Here is a 27,766-nt window from a genome sequence, read left to right as displayed (position 1 = left end):
CCCACCCTCTGTAAGCACACCCACTGCCATTATGCTCCACCCACTCCTCAACACCTGCTCTTCCCTCTGTAAGCCACGCCCACTGACCGTCAAGCCCCGCCCTCTGTAAGCCACACCCACTGGCCCTCAAGCCCCGCCCTCTCAGCATCCCCAGTATAAATACACTGAACTGACAGGAGAAAGACACTGAGGATTTAAACACTGATGCTGCTGCTGCTGCTGCTGCTGCTGATGATGATGATGATGATGATGATGATGATGATGATGATGATGATGATGATGATGATGCTGCTGGTGTGTGTCTGATGTGATGAGTGTGTGATTGTTGGGCTGATTGATGGATGTTGCAGATGAACGATGCGCAGGAGCAGCGCTTATATCCCAGTGTCCACCGCTGCCGCTCTGCTGGTCTCTTCATCCACACTCTTCTTCGTCTTCACGTAAGTCACACACACACACACACACACACACACACACAGCAAACAACAGCCGTCATTTCACCGTCTAGATTAACTATAGATTAACTATAGACCCGATATAGTCCGGCTGAGTAAAACACGTCTAGCCAAAATAACCTTGAATTTGGTTACATGTCATTTTGCCAAAATAATTTGAGATGTGTGATATACCATCATGTAAGCTAAGTCAGCAGTGATTACAAGCTGTTCGGTTTCATTTCTTTGACATGTTCTCTAACTGATGTCTAGTCTGTGCGTGGGTGATGGTCAGTCGTCCCAGACGCCAGGCTGTGTTTGGACGCTATCAGACGTCTTTTAAACGCAGAATTGCATGCTGGGAATCTTCCTCCATTCACAAAACAGTTTTTATTTTCCTTTACCTTTAACTTTTACAGACACAAGACCTCCTGATTTTCTTTCATGCCACTTTTTCTCATACACAACGTTCATGTTGATGGAAGAAACTAGTTAGTTTTGATAGTTTCTGAAGTTGTGTTTTATCAGGTAAGCATCGGCACAATCACAAGCTCTCTCTTAAACAGTGTGGTTTATTTTAAACAGGACAGCACAGTATATAAACTCCATAATGAGATGTGATTTTAATCCAGCACTGAAAGTAGGGCAGCGAGCCACTGCTTATGCTGATATACAACCATTATAACATTCAATTCACATTTATTTGTACAGCGCTTTTCACAACACACATCATTTCAAAGCAGCTTAACAGAAAATGACAGAGTCCATATTACAGTGTACAGTGATCTGTTATCAGAGGAGACTGTCTGAGTTATGTATTTCAGAAATGTACATATCCCAAATCACAGTTAGCTAAAAATGTATTAATGTAAACAATGTAATAATTAAAGGCAGAAACAATGAGCTCACTGAAGTAATGAATACTTGCTCTACATTGAGAAACATGTTGCATTGGTGCGTGTCGATTCAGATAACGTCTCTTCTGAGTCTCTAAAACACACGATTGTGATTCTTAATTTGCATTGCTGCACTTTTCATATGCACATGCATGTTGAGAATGAGCACTTTATGCATTGAGATGAAAGGCGGATCTGATTTGATCAGGTGTTGTGGATGAGCTGGATTGTTATGGAATGACCTTTGAAACCGTATCTGTCCCAGATTTCATGCAGTTTTGCACGATGGCACCAGCAGATGGGAAGTTCGGGATTAGGATTTGCTCCCAGTGCTGTTTTATTCCCCGTTCAGGAGTCAGGACACATCGAGGTGTTCACCCGGCGTGTGACCTCCGTTGCAGGAGTTTAAGCTCACAGAAACCACATCTGTCGGGCTTCACACGAAACGCTCGGATGTGGGAATAAATAAGAGTTTGTAATAATATTTCACTATTTTTTCTGCATTCCTCATCAAATAAATGCATTGGTGAGCAGAAGCGGCTTGTATCAAAGACACAATGTAAATCAATATTGTATCAATATTACAAATTAAATCAGCTGTGTTCTATGCGAATATAGAGTAAAGTGTAATTTATTCCTGTGATCAAAGCTGAATTTACTTAATTAAAAATACAGTAAAAATCACAAAATATTATTCCAATGTAAATCAGCTGTTATCTATGTGAATATACAGTAAAGTGTAATTTTTTCCTGATGCTCAAGAAACATTTATGATTATTATCAATTATGAAAAAAACAATAGTATCTGAATGATACTAAAATAACACTGGAATCTTGACAAAGAAGCAGCTCAAATATAAGCACGTTTTCATCACAACATTTGTGTTATTTGTGCTTTCATCACTGCACTATTATTATAACATGAATAATGAAGATATGCATCCAAACCTTGATTTGAGATTGATTTGTTGTGCAAATCAGTCTTACTTTGAATGATTTATATCACTTTTGAGTGAATAATTTTGATTCATTTGAAAAAATTATTACTATTCCATAATTTTCAGCTTTTATTTGATACCGTGTTTATATTGTAAATGCTCCACCGGAGTCTCTGGGAATGCATGCCGATTTCCCAGCATGCACTGTGCTTGTGTAAAGCATGATTTTCCCCAGGTTATTTATGAGTAATCCAGTTTGCTTGTACCTGTAATAAGTGATTATGAGTTATTTTGGATAAAAGTGTCTGCTTATTATTAGAACAGATCAGTGTGTTCTGATCGGAAACAGTGAACTTTAGTTTATGACTAGATCTACTAGTGGAAGAATCACACAGATCAATCGGATCATAATATTTGTATTATATAGTGTTTTATATTATATTATTATTATTATTATATAGTGTTTTTTAAAGCAATATAACACACAAGTTAAATAGAGGTATCATTGAGATACTATTATAGTTTTTAATATTTTTAATTAGTTTAATTAGTTAATTATTTTAGTTTCAGGCACAGGGATGATCCAGGTAACATGAGTAACACATGACATCTGTTAGCTTTACTATGGCTCTGTTTCTCATCAGGGATTGATTGACACATTTATGATTATTATCAATTATGAAAAAAACAATAGTATGAATGAAACTAAAATAACACTGGAATCTAGGCAAAGAAGAAGTTCAAATATAAGCAAATTTTCAGTTGTTTCACGTTTTCATCACTTTCCAGACTTCTATTTGTGTTATTTGAGCTTTCATCACGGCACTATTCTTATTTTTGTTGGATTTCACATGCTACACTGCATTTATTATTATTATAACATGAAGAATGTATGCATCCAAACCTTGATTTGAGATTGATGTGTTGTGCGAATCAGTCTTTCTCTAAATAATTTTTATCACTTTTGAGTGAATTATTTTGTGTTTGTATATTTGCATATTTTACTGACGCTCATGTCTGTGTGTATTTGCTGCTGTTAGCTTTACTATGGCTCTGTTTCTCATCAGGGATTGGAGTGTGTGTGCAGATGGTCAGAAATCACAGAGACATCGGCAGTAATCCGTTGATAAGAAATCAGGATCTTAAAGAGAAAAGCCTTTGTCCTCACACAGAAATCATTTGTTCATGACCTATATTCAGTGATTAACTCACTTTCCCACAGCTTATGCGTTATATATTGCCATGCATCTGAGTGGTGTTTGATGGTGCTGACTGTGTAGGAAACAGTTCTGAAAGTGATATTCTGATTATGAGATCAAAACACAATAAAGTTCATGTAATAATAATATCAGCCTGATCTGAGACCAGCTGCATTCGGATCAGACATGAACACGTGCACATTAACTTCCTTCCTGAAAACAGTGTTCACTGCTTCACAGAATAATTACAGGTGAAACACTTTGAGTTCCCCTGAGAAACTGTGCGTTCCCCTGAGAAACTTTGAGTTCCCCTGAGAAAATTTGAGTCTCCCCTGAGAAACTGTGCGTTCCCCTGAGAAACTGTGCGTTCCCCTGAGAAACTGTGCGTTCCCCTGAGAAACTGTGCGTTCCCCTGAGAAACTGTGCGTTCCCCTGAGAAACTTTGAGTCTCCCCTGAGAAACTTTGAGTCTCCCCTGAGAAACTGTGCGTTCCCCTGAGAAACTGTGCGTTCCCCTGAGAAACTTTGAGTCTCCCCTGAGAAACTGTGCGTTCCCCTGAGAAACTGTGCGTTCCCCTGAGAAACTGTGCGTTCCCCTGAGAAACTTTGAGTCTCCCCTGAGAAACTGTGCGTTCCCCTGAGAAACTTTGAGTCTCCCCTGAGAAACTGTGCGTTCCCCTGAGAAACTTTGAGTCTCCCCTGAGAAACTGTGCGTTCCCCTGAGAAACTTTGAGTCTCCCCTGAGAAACTGTGCGTTCCCCTGAGAAACTGTGCGTTCCCCTGAGAAACTTTGCGTTCCCCTGAGAAACTTTGCGTTCCCCTGAGAAACTTTGAGTCTCCCCTGAGAAACTTTGAGTTCCCCTGCGAAACTTTGAGTCTCCCCTGAGAAACTGTGCGTTCCCCTGAGAAACTGTGAGTTCCCCTGAGAAACTGTGCGTTCCCCCGAGAAACTTTGAGTCTCCCCTGAGAAACTGTGCGTTCCCCTGAGAAACTTTGAGTCTCCCCTGAGAAACTGTGCGTTCCCCTGAGAAACTGTACTGTGCGTTCCCCTGAGAAACTTTGAGTCTCCCCTGAGACACTGTGCGTTCCCCTGAGAAACTGTGCGTTCCCCTGAGAAACTTTGAGTTCCCCTGAGAAACTGTGCGTTCCCCTGAGAAACTTTGCGTTCCCCTGAGAAACTTTGAGTCTCCCCTGAGAAACTGTGCGTTCCCCTGAGAAACTTTGCGTTCCCCTGAGAAACTTTGAGTCTCCCCTGAGAAACTGTGCGTTCCCCTGAGAAACTTTGAGTCTCCCCTGAGAAACTGTGCGTTCCCCTGAGAAACTGTGCGTTCCCCTGAGAAACTGTGCGTTCCCCTGAGAAACTTTGAGTCTCCCCTGAGAAACTTTGAGTCTCCCCTGAGACACTGTGCGTTCCCCTGAGAAACTGTGCGTTCCCCTGAGAAACTTTGAGTTCCCCTGAGAAACTGTGCGTTCCCCTGAGAAACTTTGAGTCTCCCCTGAGAAACTGTGCGTTCCCCTGAGAAACTGTGCGTTCCCCTGAGAAACTGTGCGTTCCCCCTGAGAAACTGTGCGTTCCCCTGAGAAACTTTGAGTTCCCCTGAGAAACTTTGAGTCTCCCCTGAGAAACTGTGCGTTCCCCTGAGAAACTTTGCGTTCCCCTGAGAAACTTTGAGTTCCCCTGAGAAACTTTGCGTTCCCCTGAGAAACTGTGCGTTCCCCTGAGAAACTTTGAGTTCCCCCGAGAAACTTTGAGTTCCCCCGAGAAACTTTGAGTTCCCCCGAGAAACGTTGAGTTCCCCCGAGAAACTTTGAGTTCCCCTGAGAAACTGTGCGTTCCCCTGAGAAACTGTGCGTTCCCCTGAGAAACTTTGAGTTCCCCTGAGAAACTTTGAGTTCCCCTGAGAAACTTTGAGTTCCCCTGAGAAACTTTGCGTTCCCCTGAGAAACTTTGCGTTCCCCTGAGAAACTGTGCGTTCCCCTGAGAAACTTTGAGTTCCCCCGAGTAACTTTGCGTTCCCCCGAGTAACTTTGAGTTCCCCCGAGTAACTTTGAGTTACCCCGAGTAACTTTGAGTTCCCCCGAGTAACTTTGAGTTCCCCCGAGAAACTTTGAGTTCCCCCAAAAACTTTGAGTTCCCCCGAGTAACTTTGCGTTCCCCTGAGAAACTTTGCGTTCCCCCGAGTAACTTTGCGTTCCCCCGAGTAACTTTGAGTTCCCCCGAGTAACTTTGAGTTCCCCCGAGAAACTTTGAGTTCCCCCAAAAACTTTGAGTTCCCCCGAGTAACTTTGCGTTCCCCTGAGAAACTTTGCGTTCCCCCGAGTAACTTTGAGTTCCCCCGAGTAACTTTGAGTTCCCCCGAGTAACTTTGCGTTCCCCTGAGTAACTTTGCGTTCCCCCGAGTAACTTTGAGTTCCCCCGAGTAACTTTGAGTTCCCCCGAGTAACTTTGCGTTCCCCCGAGTAACTTTGAGTTCCCCCGAGTAACTTTGAGTTCCCCCGAGTAACTTTGAGTTCCCCTGAGAAACTTTGAGTTCCCCCGAGTAACTTTGAGTTCCCCCGAGTAACTTTGAGTTCCCCCGAGTAACTTTGCGTTCCCCCGAGTAACTTTGAGTTCCCCCGAGTAACTTTGAGTTCCCCCGAGTAACTTTGAGTTCCCCTGAGAAACTTTGAGTTCCCCCGAGTAACTTTGAGTTCCCCCGAGTAACTTTGAGTTCCCCCGAGTAACTTTGAGTTCCCCCGAGTAACTTTGAGTTCTCCTGAGAAACTTTGACCTTTTTGAATCATGTCCAACTTTCCGATGAAGTTAAAGAAATCAAAACGTAAACATTTTCGGTCAAAAGTGACTAAAGATCAGTAGAGGGTTTTAAGCACATTTCAATGAGAAATTAGGGGGCAAATGTGCTTAATTGTGATAAAAATTAAAAGCAAAATAAAACCTTCAAAGTCCTAAAATAGGCTTAATCTTTCATGTCATACTAAATATCTTATTGCTTACTACTTGATTTTTTTTTATCTTCTGATTGTCGGTTTCTGTGCTCACAATAGTGTGTTTTCATATGGATCCAGCAGTTTTCTGGCAGACGGATCCTTGATCCGCAGTCAGTAATCTGGGATTAGTGGGACAGACCCTCCCTCCCCCGTTACTACAGGACCACCACTGACACACATAAACCAGACAGAACTGTGTCACGGGCACTACAGAATATGAAGAAATACTGTATGTGACAGAAACAAATCCGCATGCATTTCAGTTGGAACCATATCTTTAATTCGATCTCACGAGTATGGAAATCCATTTCTGCCACATAACGGGGGAAAGAAATCATGCTTTGGTAAATCATAATTATGAGATGAAAAATCGAAATTATGACTTAAAAAGTCATTATTAAATAAAAAGTAAATATTATAATATTACGTTGAAATTACAATACAATACAATATTTATTTATAAAGCACATTTAAAAAAAAAACAAGGCTGACCAAAGTGAAAAGAATAGAACTTAGAAAATAGAAAAATAAAACTACCAAAATTAAAAAGCACACAACAATAGTAAAACAATAAAGTCATAATTATTACATAAAATGTAGAAATTATGACATACTAAATTGAAATTATGACAAAAAGTAAAACTCACGACATACTAAATCGACATTATGACTTTAAAAGTCATTGTTACATAAAAAGTAAATATAACATTAAGTTGAAATTATAATACAATACAATATTTATTTATAAAGCACATTTAAAAACAGCCAAGGCTGACCAAAGTGAAAAGAATAGAACTTTGAAAATAGAAAAATAAAACTACCAAAATTAAAAAGCACACAACAATAGTAAAACAATAATTAAACCTGGTGTCAAGGAGTATGACATAAAAGGTCAAAATTATGACGAGTCAAAATTATGATATACTAGGTCATAATTATTATATAAAAAGTAAAAATGATTACATTCTAAGTTGAAGTTGTAGCATAAATTGAATAAACAATAGCATAAACAATTGAAATTCTTGTTATATTTTTGAGTTTTTATATAATTTCAACTGTCATAATTTTGACTTTTTATGTCATCATAATGATTTACCAGAGCATGACTTATTTTTTCTTATGCGAAACATCCTTCCATACACGAAACATTCATTCAATGAAAACCTGAGTTTAATCTGCGTCCCAGGAGCCGTGATTTACCTCTCCGTTTAATCTCTCGCTCCAGATGTAATCATCCCCTGTTGGGGTTTCTTTTTTCTGGACTGATCCACACTTTCATTTTTGTCTTTGTGCTGGTCCTCGGGGCCGACGGGCCCTCAGATGAGCTCGAGACGGAGCTTCAAACACCACAGGAAGGCGAAAGACGCTTGATTCAACCTTTGCTTGTGAATTATTCAGCCCGCGCTACATTTGATCTAAAGGATGGAACAATGAAGGCAGATCGGAAACGTTCATTGGTGCATTGACATGACGTTGATATATTTTATTAGATTGTTCTTTAAATATAGAAGTGGATTCTCAAAGTCAACATGAAACGGCATTTACAGCCCATTTTACCTGAAGCATTTTTTCAATGCTATAAAATATAGATGGTACTTGATTTTATTCATCAGGAATTTACTGAACAATTAATTAATTATTTTTTTCATGTAGAGGAAATGTGTGTATTAAATATGCTGCAGTAGCTTTATAGGGTTAATAAAGTAAATGTTGTATCTCTCGCAGGTGTCCTTGGCTCGCTGAAAACGTGTCTCTCATTTTCCCACCATGTGTCGGAATCGTGTTCCTCTTTGTTATGGCAAACTTCACCATGGCAACGTTCATGGACGCCGGCGTATTCCCGAGGGGTGAGTCGAGTCAAGCGCATTATCACGTTGAGTCTGAGCGCTGGTTATTCTGTAAACTAGTTCACACATTCGTTTAGTGTTAATCGAGACACTTAAAGTGCCCCTATTCTGCTGTTTTAAAGGCTCCTAATGTTGTTTTGGCGTCTCCTACAACAGATTCACATTCATCCAAGCTCAGAAACACTGTAATGTCCTCATGATCTCCACTGCAGCTTCAGCTCTTTTCTCTCAGTATCTGAAACGCTTCTGTGAAGATTCAGTCTCTCTAAGCTCCGCCTCTCTGAGAGCTGCTCTGCTGTGATTGGTCAGAAACACTGTAATGTCCTCATGATCTCCACTGGAGCTTCAGCTCTTTCCTCTCAGTGTCTGAAACGCTTCTGTGAAGATTCAGTCTCTCTAAGCCCCGCCTCTCTGAGAGCTGCTCTGCTGTGATTGGTCAGAAACACTCATTATCATATCTGAATCTCAGCTCTTGATCACAGTGATACGAACAGTGATGACGTCTTCTCGACACGAACAACACGAGCCGAACTCTTCCAGTCTCAGATACACTACAGTGTTTGAGGGCGGAGCTAAGAGAGGCTGATCAGCCAATCAAGACCAGAGGCTGGCATTATGCAAATTAGTGACAAACCTACGTTGAAAGTGAGAATGGAATTACTGACGACTCGTTTCTTTCTTTTAGAAGACAATAACTCCAAACTTTTCAGACCTTTTACATTCACAAACAGCTTTATTGCACTCTGCGTGAAAGGGAATATCTGAAAAGGCATAATAGGGCATTTTAACATCTCTACTATCAAACACTTGTGTTAAACGTGCATCAGAAATATATATATATATATAAACAGATAATGTTTTCACGCTGTGTTTCCAGCGGATGACGACGAGGACAAGGACGCAGACTTGCACGCTCCGCTCTACAGGACGGTGGAGGTGAGAGGAGTGCAGGTGCGCATGAAGTGGTGCTCCTCCTGTCACTTCTACAGGCCACCCCGCTGCTCTCACTGCAGTGTGTGTGATCACTGTGTGGAGGTGAGACAGCTGTCTGTCTGTCTGTCTATATATAGTATCTGTCCGTCTGTCCATCTGTCTGTCTGTCTGTCTGTCCATCTATCTGTCTGTCTGTCTATATATAGTATCTGTCTGTCTATCTGTCTGTCTGTCTGTCTATCTACAGTATCTGTCTGTATGTATGTGTCTGTCTATCTGTCTGTCTGTCTATCTGTCTGTCTGTCTATCTGTCTGTCTGTTGATCTGTCTGTCTATATCTGTGTCTGTCTATCTATCTGTATGAGTGTTTGTCTGTTGATCTGTCTGTATGTGTGTCTGTCTGTCTGTCTGTCTGTCTGTTGATCTGTCTGTCTATCTGTCTATATACAGTATCTGTCTATCTGTTTGTCTGTCTGTCTGTGTGTCTGTATGTCTGCCTGTCTGTCCATCTGTCTATCTGTCTGTCTATCTGTCCATCTGTCCATCTGTCCGTCTGTCTGTCTGTCTGTCTGTCTGTCTGTCTGTCTGTCTGTCTGTCTGTCTGTCTGTCTGTCTGTCTGTCTGTCTGTCTGTCTGTCTGTCTATCTATCTATCTATCTATCTATCTATCTGTCTGTCTGTCTGTCTGTCTGTCTGTCTGTCTGTCTGTCTGTCTGTCTGTCTGTCTGTCTGTCTGTCTGTCTGTCTGTCTATCTATCTATCTATCTATCTATCTATCTATCTATCTATCTATCTATCTATCTATCTATCTATCTATCTATCTATCTATCTATCTATCTATCTATCTATCTATCTATCTATCTATCTGTCTGTACAGTAATGTACAGGGTGGCCAGATTTTGGTTATCTGGCTGGAATGAGATTTTTATGGCATTATGTCTTAATCAATCATAAGTATGTATTTGAGGTCATGAGAACTTATTCATGTTATTCACCCCCTTTTGAAAATGTCTATGTTCAAACTCGCTTTTTGCGAAATGCCAATATAAGCTTGACTTTTTTGCTTTTTGTAACTCTGTTCTTATTCAATAGGTTTAAAGAATAAAGAATATAAGAGTAAAGTGTAGGTTATGCGCTGAGGAAAGGTCCTATTCTCTCAATCTCTAGAACTTTGACCATCACTGTCCCTGGGTGAACAACTGCATCGGGCGGCGCAACTACCGCTTCTTCTTCCTCTTCCTCCTGTCTCTGAGTCTGCACATGGTTGGTGTTTTTTCCGGAGGTCTCCTGTATGTCCTGGATCACCTGGAGGATTTGTGGGAGCTGCACGCCGCTGTCACGTATCCTTAAGCTGCGTTAATGTGTCATGGAAAGCTAGAATAATTGGTCAGTCAGACTGATAGCCCCGCCTCCAAAGTCACGTGATTGGCTGAGTCAGAAGTTGACGTGTCGGGTCCAAGCGACAACCTTCCAGTCTCTCTCTTGAATCAACACTGAAGTGCCTTAACCTGCAGTTCCTCCACTGGCCACTAGAGGCCGGCTACAGAAGAGACTCAATCCCATAGACCCGCATGTTAAAATGCCCAACTTTACAGCAGAAGAACACATGTTTACAGTCTGGTGCTAAAAGTGGTTTAGGTCTATAAAGCTAATTTTGCACTTCATGACGACTGTGATAGAAGTTACATTTTTTTATAACTCATCCGTTTAAATTATATTAAGCCGTAAAGTTCTGCATAATTAAGGGCGTGGCTACTTGAGTGACAGGTGGATTGCCGCTGATGTCACTACTAGCCGTTTGTCTGCTGTGTGTTAGCGTCACCTCAGCTAATCCGCCTCGCTGCACATGTTCGCTTATCCGGGAGTGACGCGCGGCCAAGATGGCGACGGCCGGCTCCGCCCACTTTGGGCTTCAAAAACGCTCTTCAGAAACACTACGGGTGACGTCACACACACTACGCACTTATTTATTTACAGTCAATGGTCGGGTCGCTCAAACAAACATCAGTGTTCAGAAAGCATCATCATATTTCATCCTCACACACATGACTCATGAACTGAGTGCCTTGACAGTGTGTGTTCAGGCTGGCGGTCATGAGTGTGTCCGGGTTGTTCTTCATCCCGGTCTTGGGTCTGGCCTGCTTTCATCTGGTGCTGGTGGCACGAGGACGCACCACAAACGAACAGGTGAGACCCAGTGTTAATATCTTCAATCATTTTGTCATTATTTTCGGCAACCACATTTTTTCACAGACGAAAACGCGACGATAACTACAAAAAACTAGTTTTTAATGACAAAAACTATGACGAAAATCTATTGACATTTTCGTCAACGAATAAAAACTAGACGAAAATGTTAGATAGTGACGATTTGGGAAGAGATCCAGTCAGAACTGATGTCCTGCGCTTGTGGAAGATGTGCGCATGTGTATTGTAGCGTGCTGATCATGAGTTGGCATGCACTTGATGCATTTCTCTTAAAACTTAAAAAAATGTAAACGTCTGGGAGAAAGAGAAGAGCATATGGACAGATCTGAGTAAGAGTGACGACGCAATAGAGCGGAGAATATTCACGTAAACACAGTCGGTTAAGTCTTTACAGAACGTAAACAGTGTGAGGATATAGCGGATGTGCATCAGTGCATTGGATCCGTGCATTCAGTCTTAAAGTGACAGTGCGTAATAAACCTAGTGCCGTCTGTGCCCTTAATATTAATAAAACAACAAAAGAGAAAGAGAAAAGCATTCACTGCTCTTTAATAGCTTTAATGAGGTTCAATTATATTAAATTTATACAAATAATATGTCTGCCTGATAGAATAAAGAATGACATATGCAAGTTGTTTTAAAGAATGCATTTATCATTCATTGAAAGAGGTTCTACTTTAGGAGAAGTGGATTTATTTAATTTTAAGATATTTGTTTATGTCACAGTGCTAAATCTGTGTCTGTATTACATGTTTACACTTTAAAATCATTCACATTAACAGGTTAATAGATGTTTCTCAGAGTATATACAGGTGAAACTCGAAAAATTAGAATATGGTGCAAAAGTTAATTTATTTCAGTAATTCAACTTAAAAGGTGAAACTAATATATTATATAGACTCATTACATGCAAAGTGAGATATTTAGAATATTGTGAAAAGGTTTTCAGAAGCTGTGAACCATAATCATCAAAATTATAACAAATAAAGGCTTGAAATATCTCACTTTGCATGTAATGAGTCTATATAATATTAGTTTCACCTTTTAAGTTGAATTACTGAAATAAATGAACTTTTGCACCATATTCTAATTTTTCGCGTTTCACCTGTAATGGGTTTGGAAATTTGAGAGAAATTCGAAATTAATGCATTATAATTGAACTAAATCCGTTAGATTTTAGCTGACTAAATCTACTGTAGATTTAGTCGACTAAAACTAAAACAATTCAGATGACTAAAATATGACTTAAACTAAATGGCATTTTTAGTCAAAAGACTAAAACCAAATCAATTCGCTGTGTAAATAAACACATGAGATCATGATTCACGGAGCGAACCCTGCTAACGCGGAGCTAACTCTCACTGACACTAATCTCAGGTTACAGGGAAGTTTCACGGCGGAGTGAACCCGTTCACCCGCGGCTGCGGCCTCAACCTGCAGTCTGTGCTGTTCAGTCCCATCATGCCGAGGTGAGCGCACCGACACGCCACACTGTACAGCACTGCTCCTTCACTAATGAACAACTACACTGGAACAAATGAGTAATGCACTAATAAAGGAGTAGTTCACTTTTAAAAAAACTTTTGCTGATAATTTACTCACCCCCATGTCATCCAAGATGTCCATGTCTTTCTTTCTTCAGTCGAAAAAGAAATTAAGTTTTTTGATGAAAACATTCCAGGATTTTTCTCCATATAATGCACTTTACTGGGTACCAAACGGTTCAAGGTCCAAAAGACAGTTTCAGTGCAAACTACAAACTGTTCAAAGGGCTTTAAACGACACCAGACGATGAATAAGGGTCTTATCAAGCGAAACGATCACTCATTTAAAAAATAAATAACAAAGTTTAAGTTTTATAAGCTCAAATGCCCGCCTTGCTCTGTTCTGTGTGACTCTCCTGTTCGAACTCGTTCATCAAAATGAACGAATCTTTTTTCGAGTCATTTGATTCATTTAACGAACGAAATGAACGAATTGAGAGAGTCAAAGTTCGAGAGTTCGAACAGGAGAGTCACACAGAACAGAGCAAGGCGGGCATTTGAGCTTATAAAACTTAAACTTTGTTATTTATTTTTTAAATGAGCGATCGTTTCGCTTGATAAGACCCTTATTCATCGTCTGGTGTCGTTTAAAGCCCTTTGAACAGTTTGTAGTTTGCACTGAAACTGTCTTTTGGACCTTGAACCATTTGGTGCCCAGCAAAGTCCATTATATGGAGAAAAATCCTGGAATGTTTTCATTTCTTTTCGACTGAAGAAAGAAAGACATGGACATCTTGGATGACATGGGGGTGAGTAAATTATCAGCAAAAGTTTTTTTAAAAGTGAACTACTCCTTTAACACTCTAGTAACTGCTATTAACTAACAAGAAACTCTGATTAATGAGTTAGTAATAGCGCTCAGTTGAATGTGCTAGTTCACTTTTAGCTAATCAGTAACTAATTTTCATACCTCACTGAAGACTACTATATACAGGTTCATAATTAACATTAATAATGCATGATGTATGATATAAGGCATTGGTAACCCATTAGTTATGACTCAAGTGTTACTACATCTTTTTAAAGGAACTACTAATTATTTGTACGATTTTTGATAGTAATTCCTTCCGGTGGATTTGGGAACACTTCAGTCATTACTGGTGTGTTTCCATGATCTGCACTGCACAATACTGATCCAAATAACTAGTTCCTTTAGAAGGATGATTCCTTTCGATTCATTCCTTTCGATTCATTACTAATGGATTACCATTACCTTATATTATACATTATGCATTATTAATATTAATTATGAACCTCTATATAGCCTATTAGCTGTTAGTAGTCTTCAGTGAGGTATGAAGAATAGTAGATTCAGCTTATTTCTGCTCCTGGAATCGCAGGTACACTGGGAGACTCGGTGACGGACTGCCGGTTCGGGTTCATCCTCCGTTCCTCCAGCGCGAGTCTCAGACCCTGACGCCGGTGAAGAGCTCCGGCAACTGCGACCCCAGCCCAGCGCTGCCCGCGAAGGTGCACGGCGTTATCAATACTGCATTATGGGGCATCGTGTGGATATGTATGCATAGAATGTATATGCACGTTTACGTTTAGTCATTTAGCAGACGCTTTTATCCAAATGAGAGCAATAGTCAGACCAGCTAGTCTCAGGTAGGGTTAGCACAGGACTTATAGCAACGTTTTTTTATTAAATTTTTTGGTAACGTTTTAGATTACAGCCCGGAAAGTACTGCGTAATTAAAGCGATTTTACAGCTTAACTTTTGGTAATTATAGTGTACCTATAACGTACTTAAAATATAAGTATAAGGGAACAATATTTTAAGTTTGGGGAATAAAGGGGTAACAACCAGGGGAATTATTTATACTGTAAGTATGATAAAACTAAGGGGTACTTATTCTACTATTATGAAACAACAATCTTACATTTGGGAGCGATTTAGCGAGAACATACACTGCGTACCTTTTTGAAATAATGGTGAACCAGTACATACTGTATAGGCTTTTTAAAAATTACAGGGTACATATCTATGCATTTATAATGTAATCTTTTTAACAAAATTGCACTGAAAATGAAAACTATTGCAACATTTGCTTAAATATTGGGGAAAGATACTCTTGTTTCATGTAGTGGTGCTTGTTACCCCCTTGTTCCATGTAGTTACTGGGTAAGTAAAATAAAAATGCATACACACAATCTTATATCACTGACTCGGAAACCTTTATTTATTATACAAGCACCACTTTCCCTGTAACCACATGAAACCAGACATATTTCCCAGTATTTAAAAAAAAAAAATGCAATAGTCTTAGCTTTTCTTGCCTTGAAACATGTTAGCCCAAACTTAAACATCTGCACTTTTGCTATAAAAAAAAACATAATTATTACAAAAAGGTACGCAGTGTATGTTCGCGCTAAAATGCTCCCAAATGTAAGATTGTTAATAGTAGAATAACTACCCCCTAGTTCTATAACACTTACAGAATAATTTTTTTTTTATTCTCTTGGTTGTTACCCCTTTATTCCCCAAACCTTACATATTGTTCCCTTATACTTACATGCAAGTACATTATAAGTACACTATAATTACCGCAAGTTACACTGTAAATTCCTCTTAATTACACAGTACTTTCCGGGCTGTAATCTAAAGCGTTACCAATTTTTTCAAGCGTTACCAATTGTTATGTTGTGTGATGTATAGTGAAGCCAAAGACTAAGTTCCACTTGTGGACAATAAAAGAACTTAACTTAACTTAACTTAACTTAACTTAACTTAACTTAACTTAACTTAACTTAACTTAACTTAACTTAACTTAACTTGAAAGCTAGGAATAACTGAGTAAGATCATGGAAGTAAACCTGTGTTCAGCTGTGGCTCATAAACTCACTTAATTTTACAGAGTTTTATAGATATAAAGATACTGTCAGTTTAGATCGTCTATTTTGAATTATGAATTACATTTTTTTTTACAATTTTCTGATTTTAAAGTTTTAGTAATTTTATTTATTTATTTTTTTAGTTATTGTATTTTTTAATATATCTGTATAGTGTTCCCCAGCCAAACTCTTCGTGTGAAGATACTTGTCTTCCATAAATACTGCGTTTATGGAACATGAAAGCTGTGAATAACTGAGTAAGTTCATGGAAGTAAACCTGCGTTCAGCTGTGGCTCATAAAACATAAATAGTTTTAGAGAGTTTTATAGATAAAGATACTGTAAGTTTAGATTGTCTATATTTAGAAATGTACCATTTTAGCATATAAATGTTGTCTATATTTAGAAATGTACCATTTTAGCATATAAATGTTGTTATGTATTTAGTCAAATGAGATTTGACTTTATAACACATCAGGTTTTTCTGAAAAATAAATACTGCTCTGAATAAAAAAACAATTATTTAAAGATATATTAACAGCTTAGATACAAAGCTTGACTAAATTTGAATTATGACTTAGTGTTATTTTACTATAATTGTGATAATATTATAGTTTTTACTAATATTTTGAATGTTTTTTATTAGTTACATTTTCTGATTTTATTTTATTTTTAGTAATTTTCTTTCTTTCTTTATTTTATTAGTTATTGTATTTCTAAATATATCTTTAGTTTTTATTCATATTTTATTCATATCCATATTTTCTGTTTTCATTAAAAGTTTTAGTACTTGTACTGTTTTTTTATTAGCTATTTTTAAAATATATCTGTATAGGTTCTATTAATATTTTTAATTTGTTTTTATTTTTATATGTTCTGATTTAGTTTTAATTTTAGGAAAACGTTTAGTAATTTTACTGTTTTTCCATTTTTATTATTGTTTTTTAAATCTATCTGTATAGTTTTTACTTATATTCTTTTTAAATGTTTTTTATATATCTGTTTCTAATTTTAATTTTTGTTTTAGTTATTTTAGTACAACTTAAACTAGAAAGTAAAGATTGTCTGGCCAAGATTTGATGATGGCTTATATAGCCTTATCTGAACGTTTGGAAGTTACAGACATGTTTCTAATGGTATTAGTTTTAGTTTAATAACCCTGGTTTGTAAGGTTTCGAAGTAGCTTAGCTTCCCCTACAATCAATTCAATTCACATTTATTTGTAAAGCGCTTTTCACAATACACATCATTTCAAAGCAGCTTTACAGAAGTGCATGAGTCCACATTACAGTATACAGTGATCTGTTATCAGAGGAGACTGTCTAAGTTATGCATTTCAGAAATGTACATATACAAAGTCACAGTTAGCTAAAAATGTATTAATTTAAACAATGTAATCATTTCAGGCAGAAACAATGAGCTCATTGAAGTAATGAATACTTGTTTGTTAACAAATGATTATGACATTTAGACAGTGAGAGTGTGCTTTTTCGTCACTGCTGGTACAGTATCTGTATAATATTTTGATGTTTTTGTTTCAGTCTCTGGAAGAAGTAGATGATCCAGACAGTAAAAGTTTGACCAGTCCCCCTCCACTGCCCCCTAAACCAGACCCAGTCCTGCTCAAGAACCATCTGGCAGCTTTGGAAGGTGTGTGTGTGTGTGTGTGTGTGTGTAAGCGTTGAGCAGAATCATGTTTCTGGAAGCTCTGAAACACTAAACGTCCTCATGTCCTCTCGTTGTGCTTTATAACAGAGAGTTTGCTCCAGTCCAGAGCCGCGATGCCTTCAGGACACAAAATAATTCCCCTTCAGACTGCAGAGTCGCCCACCAAAGTGCTCTACCAGGTTCCCCGAGATCAGGTGAGACTGTTTACACTGCTTACAGCTGTGCGAGCAAGTCAGTTTCAACCACAGTAAGGGATGCTATATCAATATAGCAATTCTGCATGAAATCAGAGAAATATATCCTATATTTCTCAATATCTTCGCTTAGATGGCTGCTAGTTTAATTTGGAAAATGGAAAAACCAACCAACATTCAAATCTCTTTATATATCAAAACCAGCCGACTATTAAATTCTTAATAAAACAAAACCGACTGACATTTAAATCTCTTAACGAGAGAAAACCGACCGATATTTAAATCTCTTAACGGAACAAAACTGACCGATATTTAAATCTCTTAACGAGAGAAAACCGACCGATATTTAAATCTCTTAACGGAACAAAACAAACCGATATTTAAATCTCTTAAAGCTCCTGTAGGTAACTTTTGAAAACATGTATTTGCTAAAACTGTCATCATGTCCTGACAGTAGAATATGAGACAGATAATCTGTGTAAAAATCAAGCTCCTCTGGCTCCTCCTAGTGGTCCTATTGCCATTTGCAGAAATACACGCTCCCGGTCAGAAACAACCAATCAGAGCCAGGAGGAGTGTCTTAGCAGTGTCAATCACGCTCGTGTACGCGCTGATCACACCCCTCTCTTGCACAGCGCGAGCGCCGGAGCGCGAGCCGTCGTTCAAACTCAAGATTGCCGGCGAGCTGCAGCTGTGCTTATGACGGAGAAACAACCTAAACTGCCAATTCTCGAGTGACACCTGCTCATAAAACAAAGAGGTAAAAGGAAAAAGACTGATGACGATAACCAAGCGAAAAAGAAAGAATTACACAGTTGACTCGGTGTCAAAACTCTAGCGCATAACATGTAGATAAAATGTTGCGCACTCTGCTAAGCAACAATTAAAACCTGCTAATTCACTGGCTTGTCATGTTGCTGAAATAATGTACTAGCACACCTTATCGAGCATTATATATCGCTAGAATAATTACTTACATACTGTAACGTTAGTTACCGTTATATTAACGTTATCTTACTAGCTATTTATAACTTATAGAAAGAGTGCAACATTATAAAGTTACATGTAGGCTATTGGAAAATATATAATGATTTGAGGACCAAGTTTGTAGTCAAAGTATGGGTAGGCCATAGTCAATGTAAAGCTTATTGTTGACGTTTAGTCCCTATTAGTGAATGTGCCATATAACTTTTTATCCGCTGTTATCGGTGGCCCTGTTTACTAGCCTGCGCGTTCACGACAGGCTCCGCTGTGGAGGACGAGCTGTGGAGGGAGGGCTGTAGCGCAGCAGAGAGCAAGGGGGCGGGACCTGTAAGTTGTGCTTGTTCAAATTTTCAGGCTAAGTCAACGTTTTCTCAAAACTCCCTACTGCAGCTTTAACCAAAGAAAACCGACTGACATTTAAATCTCTTAATGAGAGAAAACCGACCGATATTTAAATCTCTTAACAGAACAAAACCGACCGATATTTAAATCTCTTAACGGAACAAAACCGACCGATATTTAAATCTCTTAACAGAACAAAACCGACCGATATTTAAATCTCTTAACGGAACAAAACCGACCGATATTTAAATCTCTTAACGGAACAAAACCGACCGATATTTAAATCTCTTAACAGAACAAAACCGACCGATATTTAAATCTCTTAACAGAACAAAATCGACCGATATTTAAATCTCTTAACGGAACAAAACCGACCGATATTTAAATCTCTTAACAGAACAAAACCGACCGATATTTAAATCTCTTAACAGAACAAAACCGACCGATATTTAAATCTCTTAACAGAACAAAACCAACCGATATTTAAATCTCTTAACGGAACAAAACCAGACGATATTTAAATCTCTTAACAGAACAAAACCGACCGATATTTAAATCTTTTAACAGAACAAAACCAACCGATATTTAAATCTCTTAACGGAACAAAACCAACCGATATTTAAATCTCTTAACGAAACAAAACCGGACGATATTTAAATTTCTTAACGAAACAAAACCGGACGATATTTAAATTTCTTAACGAAACAAAACCGGACGATATTTAAATCTCTTAACGAAACAAAACCAACCGATATTTAAATCTCTTAACAGAACAAAACCAACCCGATATTTAAATCTCCTAACGGAACAAAACCGGACGATATTTAAATCTCTTAACGAAACAAAACCGGATGATATTTAAATTTCTTAACGAAACAAAACTGGACGATATTTAAATCTCTTAACGAAACAAAACCAACCGATATTTAAATATCTTAACGAAACAAAACCAACCGATATTTAAATCTCTTAACAGAACAAAACCAACCCGATATTTAAATCTCCTAACGGAACAAAACCGGACGATATTTAAATCTCTTAACGAAACAAAACCGGACGATATTTAAATTTCTTAACGAAACAAAACCGGACGATATTTAAATTTCTTAACGAAACAAAACCGGACGATATTTAAATCTCTTAACGAAACAAAACCAACCGATATTTAAATCTCTTAACGAGAGAAAACCGACCGATATTTAAATCTCTTAACGAAAGAAAACCGACTGACATTTAAATCTCTTAACGAAAGACAACCAACCGATATATTTAAATCTCTTAACGGAACAAAAAACCGACCGATATTTAAATCTCTTAACAAAAGAAAACCGACTGACATTTAAATCTCTTAACGAAACAAAACCGGACGATATTTAAATCTCTTAATGGAACAAAACCGACCGATATTTAAATCTCTTAACGAAACAAAACCTGACGATATTTAAATCTTTTAACGGAACAAAACCGGACGATATTTAAATCTCTTAACGAAACAAAACCGGACGATATTTAAATCTCTTAACGAAAAAAACCGACCGACATTTAAATCTCTTAACGGAAAAAACCACCGACATTTAAATCTCTTAACGGAACAAAACCGGACGATATTTAAATCTCTTAACGAAAGAAAACAGTTAGATATAAATCGTAACATTGTTATATATCATCATATCCCCAAGCCCTAAAACTTGCATTAGAGACATAACAGTACGACTTTCTGGAAATAAATTTGACTTCTAAGATACCTTGTGCTGTTTTGAACACAGTTTTACTATAAAGCTGTGGCTACATGTTCTTCTAGATGTTCAATGTTCAATTTATTTATAAAGCACATATTAATACAACAACAGTTGACCACAGTGCTGTACACGGGACAAGCAAAATAATCATAAAATCACATTCAAATTCTATATCATTACAACACAGTCACAGATAAAACCAGAAGACAATGAGGCATTAATAAAAACCCGTTACACCACTAACACAAGACTCATGTGTAACTCACGGCAGAATAAAAAAATACGATTTTAAATGATGTTCCTTTGTCTGTCCCTGTAGATCGGGACGAGGATTTCCCCGCTGGTCCCGCAGGAGCACGCGTCCGATCCCAGTCTCCTTCAGTCGGAGAATCCCGGAAACTCTCTGACTCTGAATTCCCGCTCGCTGAGTCTGAAACACTCCCACCGTCGCGTAGCCGAAACTCCAGGTCCACATCCGAGCGCTAGCGTCCTCATTAGCCGATCCGGGAGTCTGTCCTACGACAGTCTTCTGCGTCCCGTCGAGCGCCTCGGATCCCAGACGCCATTCCTTCCCATGGATTCGAGTCTCTCCCGAGGTCCCGGATGCAACTGCAGCCCGGTGTTCATGAATATTAGCCGGCATTCGCCTCAACACCGCGAGCCGTCGCCCGTTTGCTACGACAGCCTCGCTAAACCGCTAATGAGCTCCATTCAGGAGCGCCGGGAACCTGACGAGAAGGACAAACCTCTCGCTCCGAACTCCGGGATCTACGACGTTCCCAGCAGACGAAGTCTTCCGCATGATTTCCGAGGCCCGTCGTCTCGCGGACCGACTCCTCCGGCGTACGGCTCGCGCGAGTTCCTCCTTAGCAGCGCGGCGTACGGATACGGGAGCCGGCCGCATCTGTCTTCCTCCTCCTCGTCTTCGCTCACCCGCACGCCTCGGACCGCCAGCTCCCCGCTGCACTTTAACCGATCCCTCTCTCCCTCCTTCTATCACTCTCTGGACCGACCTTCCCAACAGTTCCCATCGACTCTTCCCAGCTCCTCCTACAGCCATCAGAAAGCACTGGCCTTCATCACAGGAGAAGAAAGACCCGAACCTGAACTATGAGTCCGGCACGGAAATCATCAAAATATCAGGGAATTTTAATAGGGATTATGCAGACCTGGAAAATGTCACTTCCCTGCTCAAAAGGTGTTGGGAGAAGCTGATACGCCATAGCCTGGTTAAAACCAGACCATTCTCAGTTGTAACGAGTTATGGTCTGGCAAAGCTTCATAGACAAATCATTTCCAAAGGGGCGTCACCAACGGACGTCGCTCAAATGCCTCTGGGCGCAATTGGATAGACCTAAAACCAATCAGAGCGCTGAAGGAGATGACGTATGCAGAGCGACGTTCGTCTGTTATAGAACAACTTGAATAAAGGAATAAACGAGCAGACACCTGATTAGCTACTTGATCTACATTTATTTTAAATTAACAGCAAGACAACTAGAAGTGAATGTGCTTTCCATTAAATAAATCACACACAGTAAACAAAACCTTAACAAAAAAAACTTTGCAATGAACTTTGAAATTTTGACGCGCAAACTGGGTGCCGGTGCGGTGAGACGTGCATGCTTGGGCAGATTCAGCTTGAAGTCGTAAATCCTCGGACGCGGCGCCGCGCGCGCTGTAACAAAAAAAAAAACGTGCACACAGCCAAGCGAAATGGGGTCTTGCCGGTCTTGCGCACCGAACGCGCCATTTTTGCCGCGCGCACCTTCGCGCTCGTGCGGACGCGTCGAGTATAAACAAGGCTTTACTCCGTGTCAGCGCGCTCTGATCGGTAAAGGGGCACAGACCTCTCCCGAATCATCTCCAGCACTCAGCCTCCGAAGCTCCACTAACTCCGCCTCCGTTTCCCGCGTAAGCTGATATTAGTATTTAAACATTCTCTATGATAAAAAAAAATTGTGAAAAAAATATTTTTATAACATGGTTTTGGCGGTTATAGAGTTCTAATGATGGTGTTCAACTATAACCGTCACACCCCTAGTTCCACGGCGGCATCCATCTTTGTAAATGTACAACATCTGCTTCACCGTCGCTGTGCTGTCGTCATCGTGTAAAGCCCGCCCCAACGTTCCTGATTGGTGCCGCGATTTTGACGGATTAGAAATGGGCTTGAATGAGCTCTTTGCCAGACTAACTTGCAGAGCAAATCTAAATTTGCCTGAAGTTGTCTGGGTTTTCCCAGGCTAGATACGCCATCAATTACGCTGGTGTGTGGTGAGCGTTCTGGCGCACTATGGCTGCCGTCGCATCATCCAGGTGGATGCTGCACATTGGTGGTGGTTGAGGAGATTCCCCCTTCCATGTGAAGCGCTTTGAGTGCCCAGAAAAGCGCTATATAAATGTAAATGAATTATATTAATTAATTATTCTTCTAATATATGCTGATTTGCTGCACAAGACACATTTATGATTATTATCAATGTTGAAAACGGTTTCATATTTTTGTGGAAACTGATAGATTTTATTTTTCAGGATTCTTTGATGAATTGAAAGTTCTAAAGAACATCATTTATTTGAAAAAGAAACCTTTGTAATATTATAAATATCTTTACTGTCACTTTTGATCAATTTAATGCTGTACTCTTAACGGAACAAAAACTGACCGATATTTAAATCTCTTAACGGAACAAAAACTGACCGATATTTAAATCCCTTAACGGAACAAAAACTGACCGATATTTAAATCTCTTAACAGAACAAAAACTGACCGATATTTAAATCTCTTTAGAGGACAAAACCGACCGATATTTAAATCTCTTAACAGAACAAAAACTGACCGATATTTAAATCTCTTTAGAGGACAAAACCGACCGATATTTAAATCTCTTAACGGGACAAAACCGGACGATATTTAAATCTCTTAACGGGACAAAACCGGACGATATTTAAATCTCTTAACGGCACAAAACTGACCGATATTTAAATCTCTTAACGGGACAAAACCAATCGATATTTAAATCTCTTAACGAAACAAAACCAACCGATATTTAAATCTCTTAACGGAACAAAACTGACCGATATTTAAATCTCTTAACGGGACAAAACCAACCGATATTTAAATCTCTTAACGAAACAAAACCAACCGATATTTAAATCTCTTAACGGAACAAAACCAACCGATATTTAAATCTCTTAACGGAACAAAACTGACCGATATTTAAATCTCTTAACGGCACAAAACTGACCGATATTTAAATCTCTTAACGGGACAAAACCGGACGATATTTAAATCTCTTAACGGAACAAAACCAACCGATATTTAAATCTCTTAATGGAACAAAACTGACCGATATTTAAATCTCTTAACGAAACAAAACCAACCGATATTTAAATCTCTTAACGGAACAAAACTGACCGATATTTAAATCTCTTAACAGCACAAAACTGACCGATATTTAAATCTCTTAACGGAACAAAACTGACCGATATTTAAATCTCTTAACAGCACAAAACTGACCGATATTTAAATCTCTTAACGGAACAAAACTGACCGATATTTAAATCTCTTAACGAAACAAAACTGACCGATATTTAAATCTCTTAACGGGACAAAACCGGACGATATTTAAATCTCTTAACGGAACAAAACCAACCGATATTTAAATCTCTTAACGGAACAAAACCGGACGATATTTAAATCTCTTAACGGGACAAAACCCACCGATATTTAATCTGTACGGATACGGGAGCCGGCCGCATCTGTCTTCCTCCTCCTCGTCTTCACTCACCCGCACGCCTCGGACCGCCAGCTCCCCGCTGCACTTTAACCGATCCCTCTCTCCCTCCTTCTATCACTCTCTGGACCGACCTTCCCAACAGTTCCCATCGACTCTTCCCAGCTCCTCCTACGGCCATCAGAAAGCACTGGCGTTCATCAGAGGAGAAGAAAGACCCGAACCTGAACTATGAGTCCGTCACGGAAATCATCAAAATATCAGGGAATTTTAATAGGGATTATGCAGACCTGGAAAATGTCAATTCCCTGCTCAAAAGGTGTTGGGAGCGCCATCAATTATTCTTCTAAAATATGCTGATTTGCTGCACAAGACACATTTATGATTATTATCAAATTTTGAAAACAGTTTCATATTTTTGTGGAAACTGATACATTTTATTTTTCAGGATTCTTTGATGAATTGAAAGTTCGAAAGAACAGCATTTATTTGAAATAGAATCTTTTGTAACATTATAAATGTATTTACTGTCACTTTTGATCAATTTAATGTGTGCTTGCTTGATGAATAAAAGTTATTCTTATTCACGCCAATCACAATTTCCACAAAAATTATGAACTTTTCAACATTGATAATAATCATAAATGTTTCTTGAGCATCAGATCCTCATATTAGAGTGATTTCTGAAGGATCATGTGACACTGAAGACTGGAGTAATGATGCTGAAAATTCAGCTTTGATCACAGGAATAAATGACACTTTACTAGATATTCACATAGAAAACAGCTGATTTACACTGGAATAATATTTAACTGTTTTTACTGTATTTTTATCAAATAAATGCAACTTTGGTGAACAGAGGAGACTTTCAGATTACAATTTTTTTTTTAATTATTACCAACTTTTCACCAGCAGTGTATGTATTTTTAAAATGTATTTACAGGAATATATTGCATAATAAAATTCTATTCTATGAGCAATTATTATTTAGTTTCTTTTTAAAATTTTAACAATTAAAGTATGGTGCTTTAAAATTATTTTAAACAGTTTTTGTTAATTGTATAATTAAAATATATTTGTTTTTTGCTATTTCTTTTTTCTGTATCAATATTGTGTTTTATAATTGATTTCTTGGCTAATAAAGTTTGATTTGTTGACTTCATAGTTTTGCTTTGATATTCTCTCAATGAATGTTGTATTTTATCCTCTTAAAGTCCTCATGAAAGAGAAGTTGTGCTAGTCTTCTCTCCTCTTTTGTTCCGTATATCGAGAAACGCTTCAGGAACAAGAACAAATGAGGGCGGGGCTTGATTGTGTCTTAGGGGAGTTGATTGGATGGCTGTATTTTGCTATTGGCTGATCTCATGTGAGTGACAGGTGGCCCCGCCCACATCATCAGAGAAGAGAAGAGATGCTGGAAGAGGAAGTTATTCTGATTCAACATTACCAGGAACATGAATTCAACATAATAATGATAAATAATTTAGAATAAACACTTCAATATTCAAGAGTTGTCAATATTAGACACAGGTGTGCCTTCAGTCAAAGGAAACTGGTTACAAACCCACACTAAAGATTAGTATTTCCTTGATTTCTTTAGTGAGCTCGGGAAGAGGACGGAGTGAGGAATATCACACACTTTATGGAAGCAGAAGTTCCCTCTGGTGTTCACTGAGAAATATTACATGTTGTTCCACTGATGTAAATAAGCCTGTTTAAAAACGATTCCTTCCTTCCTTGCACATACTTTACATATCTTTTTTGAAAGTGAAATTGTTAAATGTGGTTCGTCACTTCAGATATTAAGGGTGGCTTGAGTGTAGTTTAACTTTACCAGCAGAATGAGAATATAACAGGTCTGATGATGGAGTGCAATGGCTGGGATTCCTGGGAAAGCTTTTCTTTGCTTTATTGATCAGTATGGAGCGAATTATGTGCCATAATTAAACAAACAAATCCGGCATTTTGCGAACAAACTCGATCTGCTTTGCAAAGGAAAACTCGAGTCACAAACAAACAGAAAGCAATTTGCAAATACAAAGGTCAATTTGAGCAACAATGCAGTGGAATAACCAATATTGTGTTTTACAAATATAAATAGCCTAAATGAGCCTATATTCAATTCACCTTTATTTATATAGCGCTTTTTACAATACAGATTGTATCAAAGCGCTTCACAGTGATAACATGAAAACAATATAACAAAAACAATATAACAATATAACAAAGTTTGTTTCTAAAAGAAAATTGCGTCAACGTCCACCTTAAGTAAGGCAGATCAATAATATTATTGAATATTAAATGTCCCCAACTAAGCAAGCCAAAAGCCAAGGCAACAGTGGCAAGGAACCAAAACTCCATCAGGGACAGAATGGAGAAAAAAACCTTGGGAGAAACCAGACTCAGTCGGGGGGCCAGTTCTCCTCTGGCCAACGAAGGAACAGTGCATGATTCGGGCAGCATTACAAGTCAGATTGGAATCGGAACATTTAGAGTATTTATCCATTTCCATCTTTTGGAAGTCCAAGTAATCACGCCAGTATTAAGACGAGTTGTTGAGGATCAGTGCCGTCCACCATAGAGGGTCCATATCGCCCGTGTTGAGTCATCTCTTCACAGGCTTTGTGATTGGAGCATCTGAAGTCTCCGTGAGATAACAGCAGAAAAGCAAAAAGGGAAAATAATTAGCGTAGCTGCTGTTCATAATGATGATTTCCATAACACAGGCGTAAATGATAAAGCATGAAGACAGTGACTCTTGCGTCCCAAAATCACCCCCCTCCGTCCCCCACTCAACTCAGCCCAGCTTACTGACCTCTACGTCCCTCCTGCTGCTGAGACCTAACCACAATCTCACAATCTCTCCGCAACCCAACCATACGCGCCAACCCGTTGACTAAGGCTGTCGAGCCCCACTGGTGCGTGAATAGGCAGTTTCAGTGGACAACGGTTCCGTATGGCATACTACCTACCGCCACACAATATCTGCCCAACCACCCGTCATTCACGCAATATACACAGGAACGTAATGACTGCAAATACTATGCAACCTATACAGATAACCTACAGTCTCTTCCAGTTTTATAGTATTAAATGCATTTGATCTGATTCAGCAGTGGTATAAAAGGTAAGCATTATGTAAATGCTTGGCTAAAGAGATGCGTCTTTAATCTAGTTTTAAACTGGGACAGCGAGTCAGAGCCTCGAACAATATCAGGAAGGCTATTCAAGAGTTTAGGAGCTAAATGTGAGAACGCCCTCCCTCCTTTAGTGGACTTAGAT

The 27,766-nt window shown here is 38.8% G+C and overlaps 1 protein-coding gene and 1 long non-coding RNA gene across 2 annotated transcripts in view; one reads left to right on the top strand and one right to left on the bottom strand.

Annotated features, from left to right (window-relative positions):
- Positions 1-256: 256 nt before the first annotated feature.
- zdhhc8a (zinc finger DHHC-type palmitoyltransferase 8a) lies at positions 257-21,964 on the top strand. The gene is made up of 10 exons (XM_056240758.1): positions 257-440; positions 8,180-8,301; positions 9,179-9,336; positions 10,402-10,574; positions 11,319-11,421; positions 12,820-12,911; positions 14,327-14,456; positions 17,362-17,470; positions 17,576-17,682; positions 21,067-21,964. The coding sequence occupies exons 1-10, from the start codon at positions 358-360 to the stop codon at positions 21,859-21,861; spliced, it is 1,872 nt and encodes a 623-aa protein (XP_056096733.1). The 5' UTR covers positions 257-357; the 3' UTR covers positions 21,862-21,964.
- The window catches only part of LOC130075925 (uncharacterized), a 77,543-nt gene continuing 63,307 nt past the window's right edge, over positions 13,531-27,766 (bottom strand). The window contains exon 2 of the long non-coding RNA XR_008805587.1: positions 13,531-13,623. This is a non-coding gene — a long non-coding RNA (uncharacterized LOC130075925). The remainder of the gene's footprint in view (positions 13,624-27,766) is intronic.

Source organism: Rhinichthys klamathensis, unplaced genomic scaffold, assembly GCF_029890125.1.
Source record: "Rhinichthys klamathensis goyatoka isolate OS25496 unplaced genomic scaffold, OSU_Roscu_1.1 h1tg000611l_1, whole genome shotgun sequence".
NCBI classification, from domain to species: domain Eukaryota; kingdom Metazoa; phylum Chordata; class Actinopteri; order Cypriniformes; family Leuciscidae; genus Rhinichthys; species Rhinichthys klamathensis.
This window is presented reverse-complemented; position numbering and strand designations above follow the sequence as displayed.

Coding starts and splice junctions, on each gene's coding strand:
- zdhhc8a (XM_056240758.1), top strand. CDS start 358: ATGCGCAGGAGCAGCGCTTATATCCCAGTGTCCACCGCTGCCGCTCTG. Junction 441..8,179: donor ACACTCTTCTTCGTCTTCAC/GTAAGTCACACA, acceptor TATCTCTCGCAG/GTGTCCTTGGCTCGCTGAAA. Junction 10,575..11,318: donor GAGCTGCACGCCGCTGTCAC/GTATCCTTAAGC, acceptor GTGTGTGTTCAG/GCTGGCGGTCATGAGTGTGT.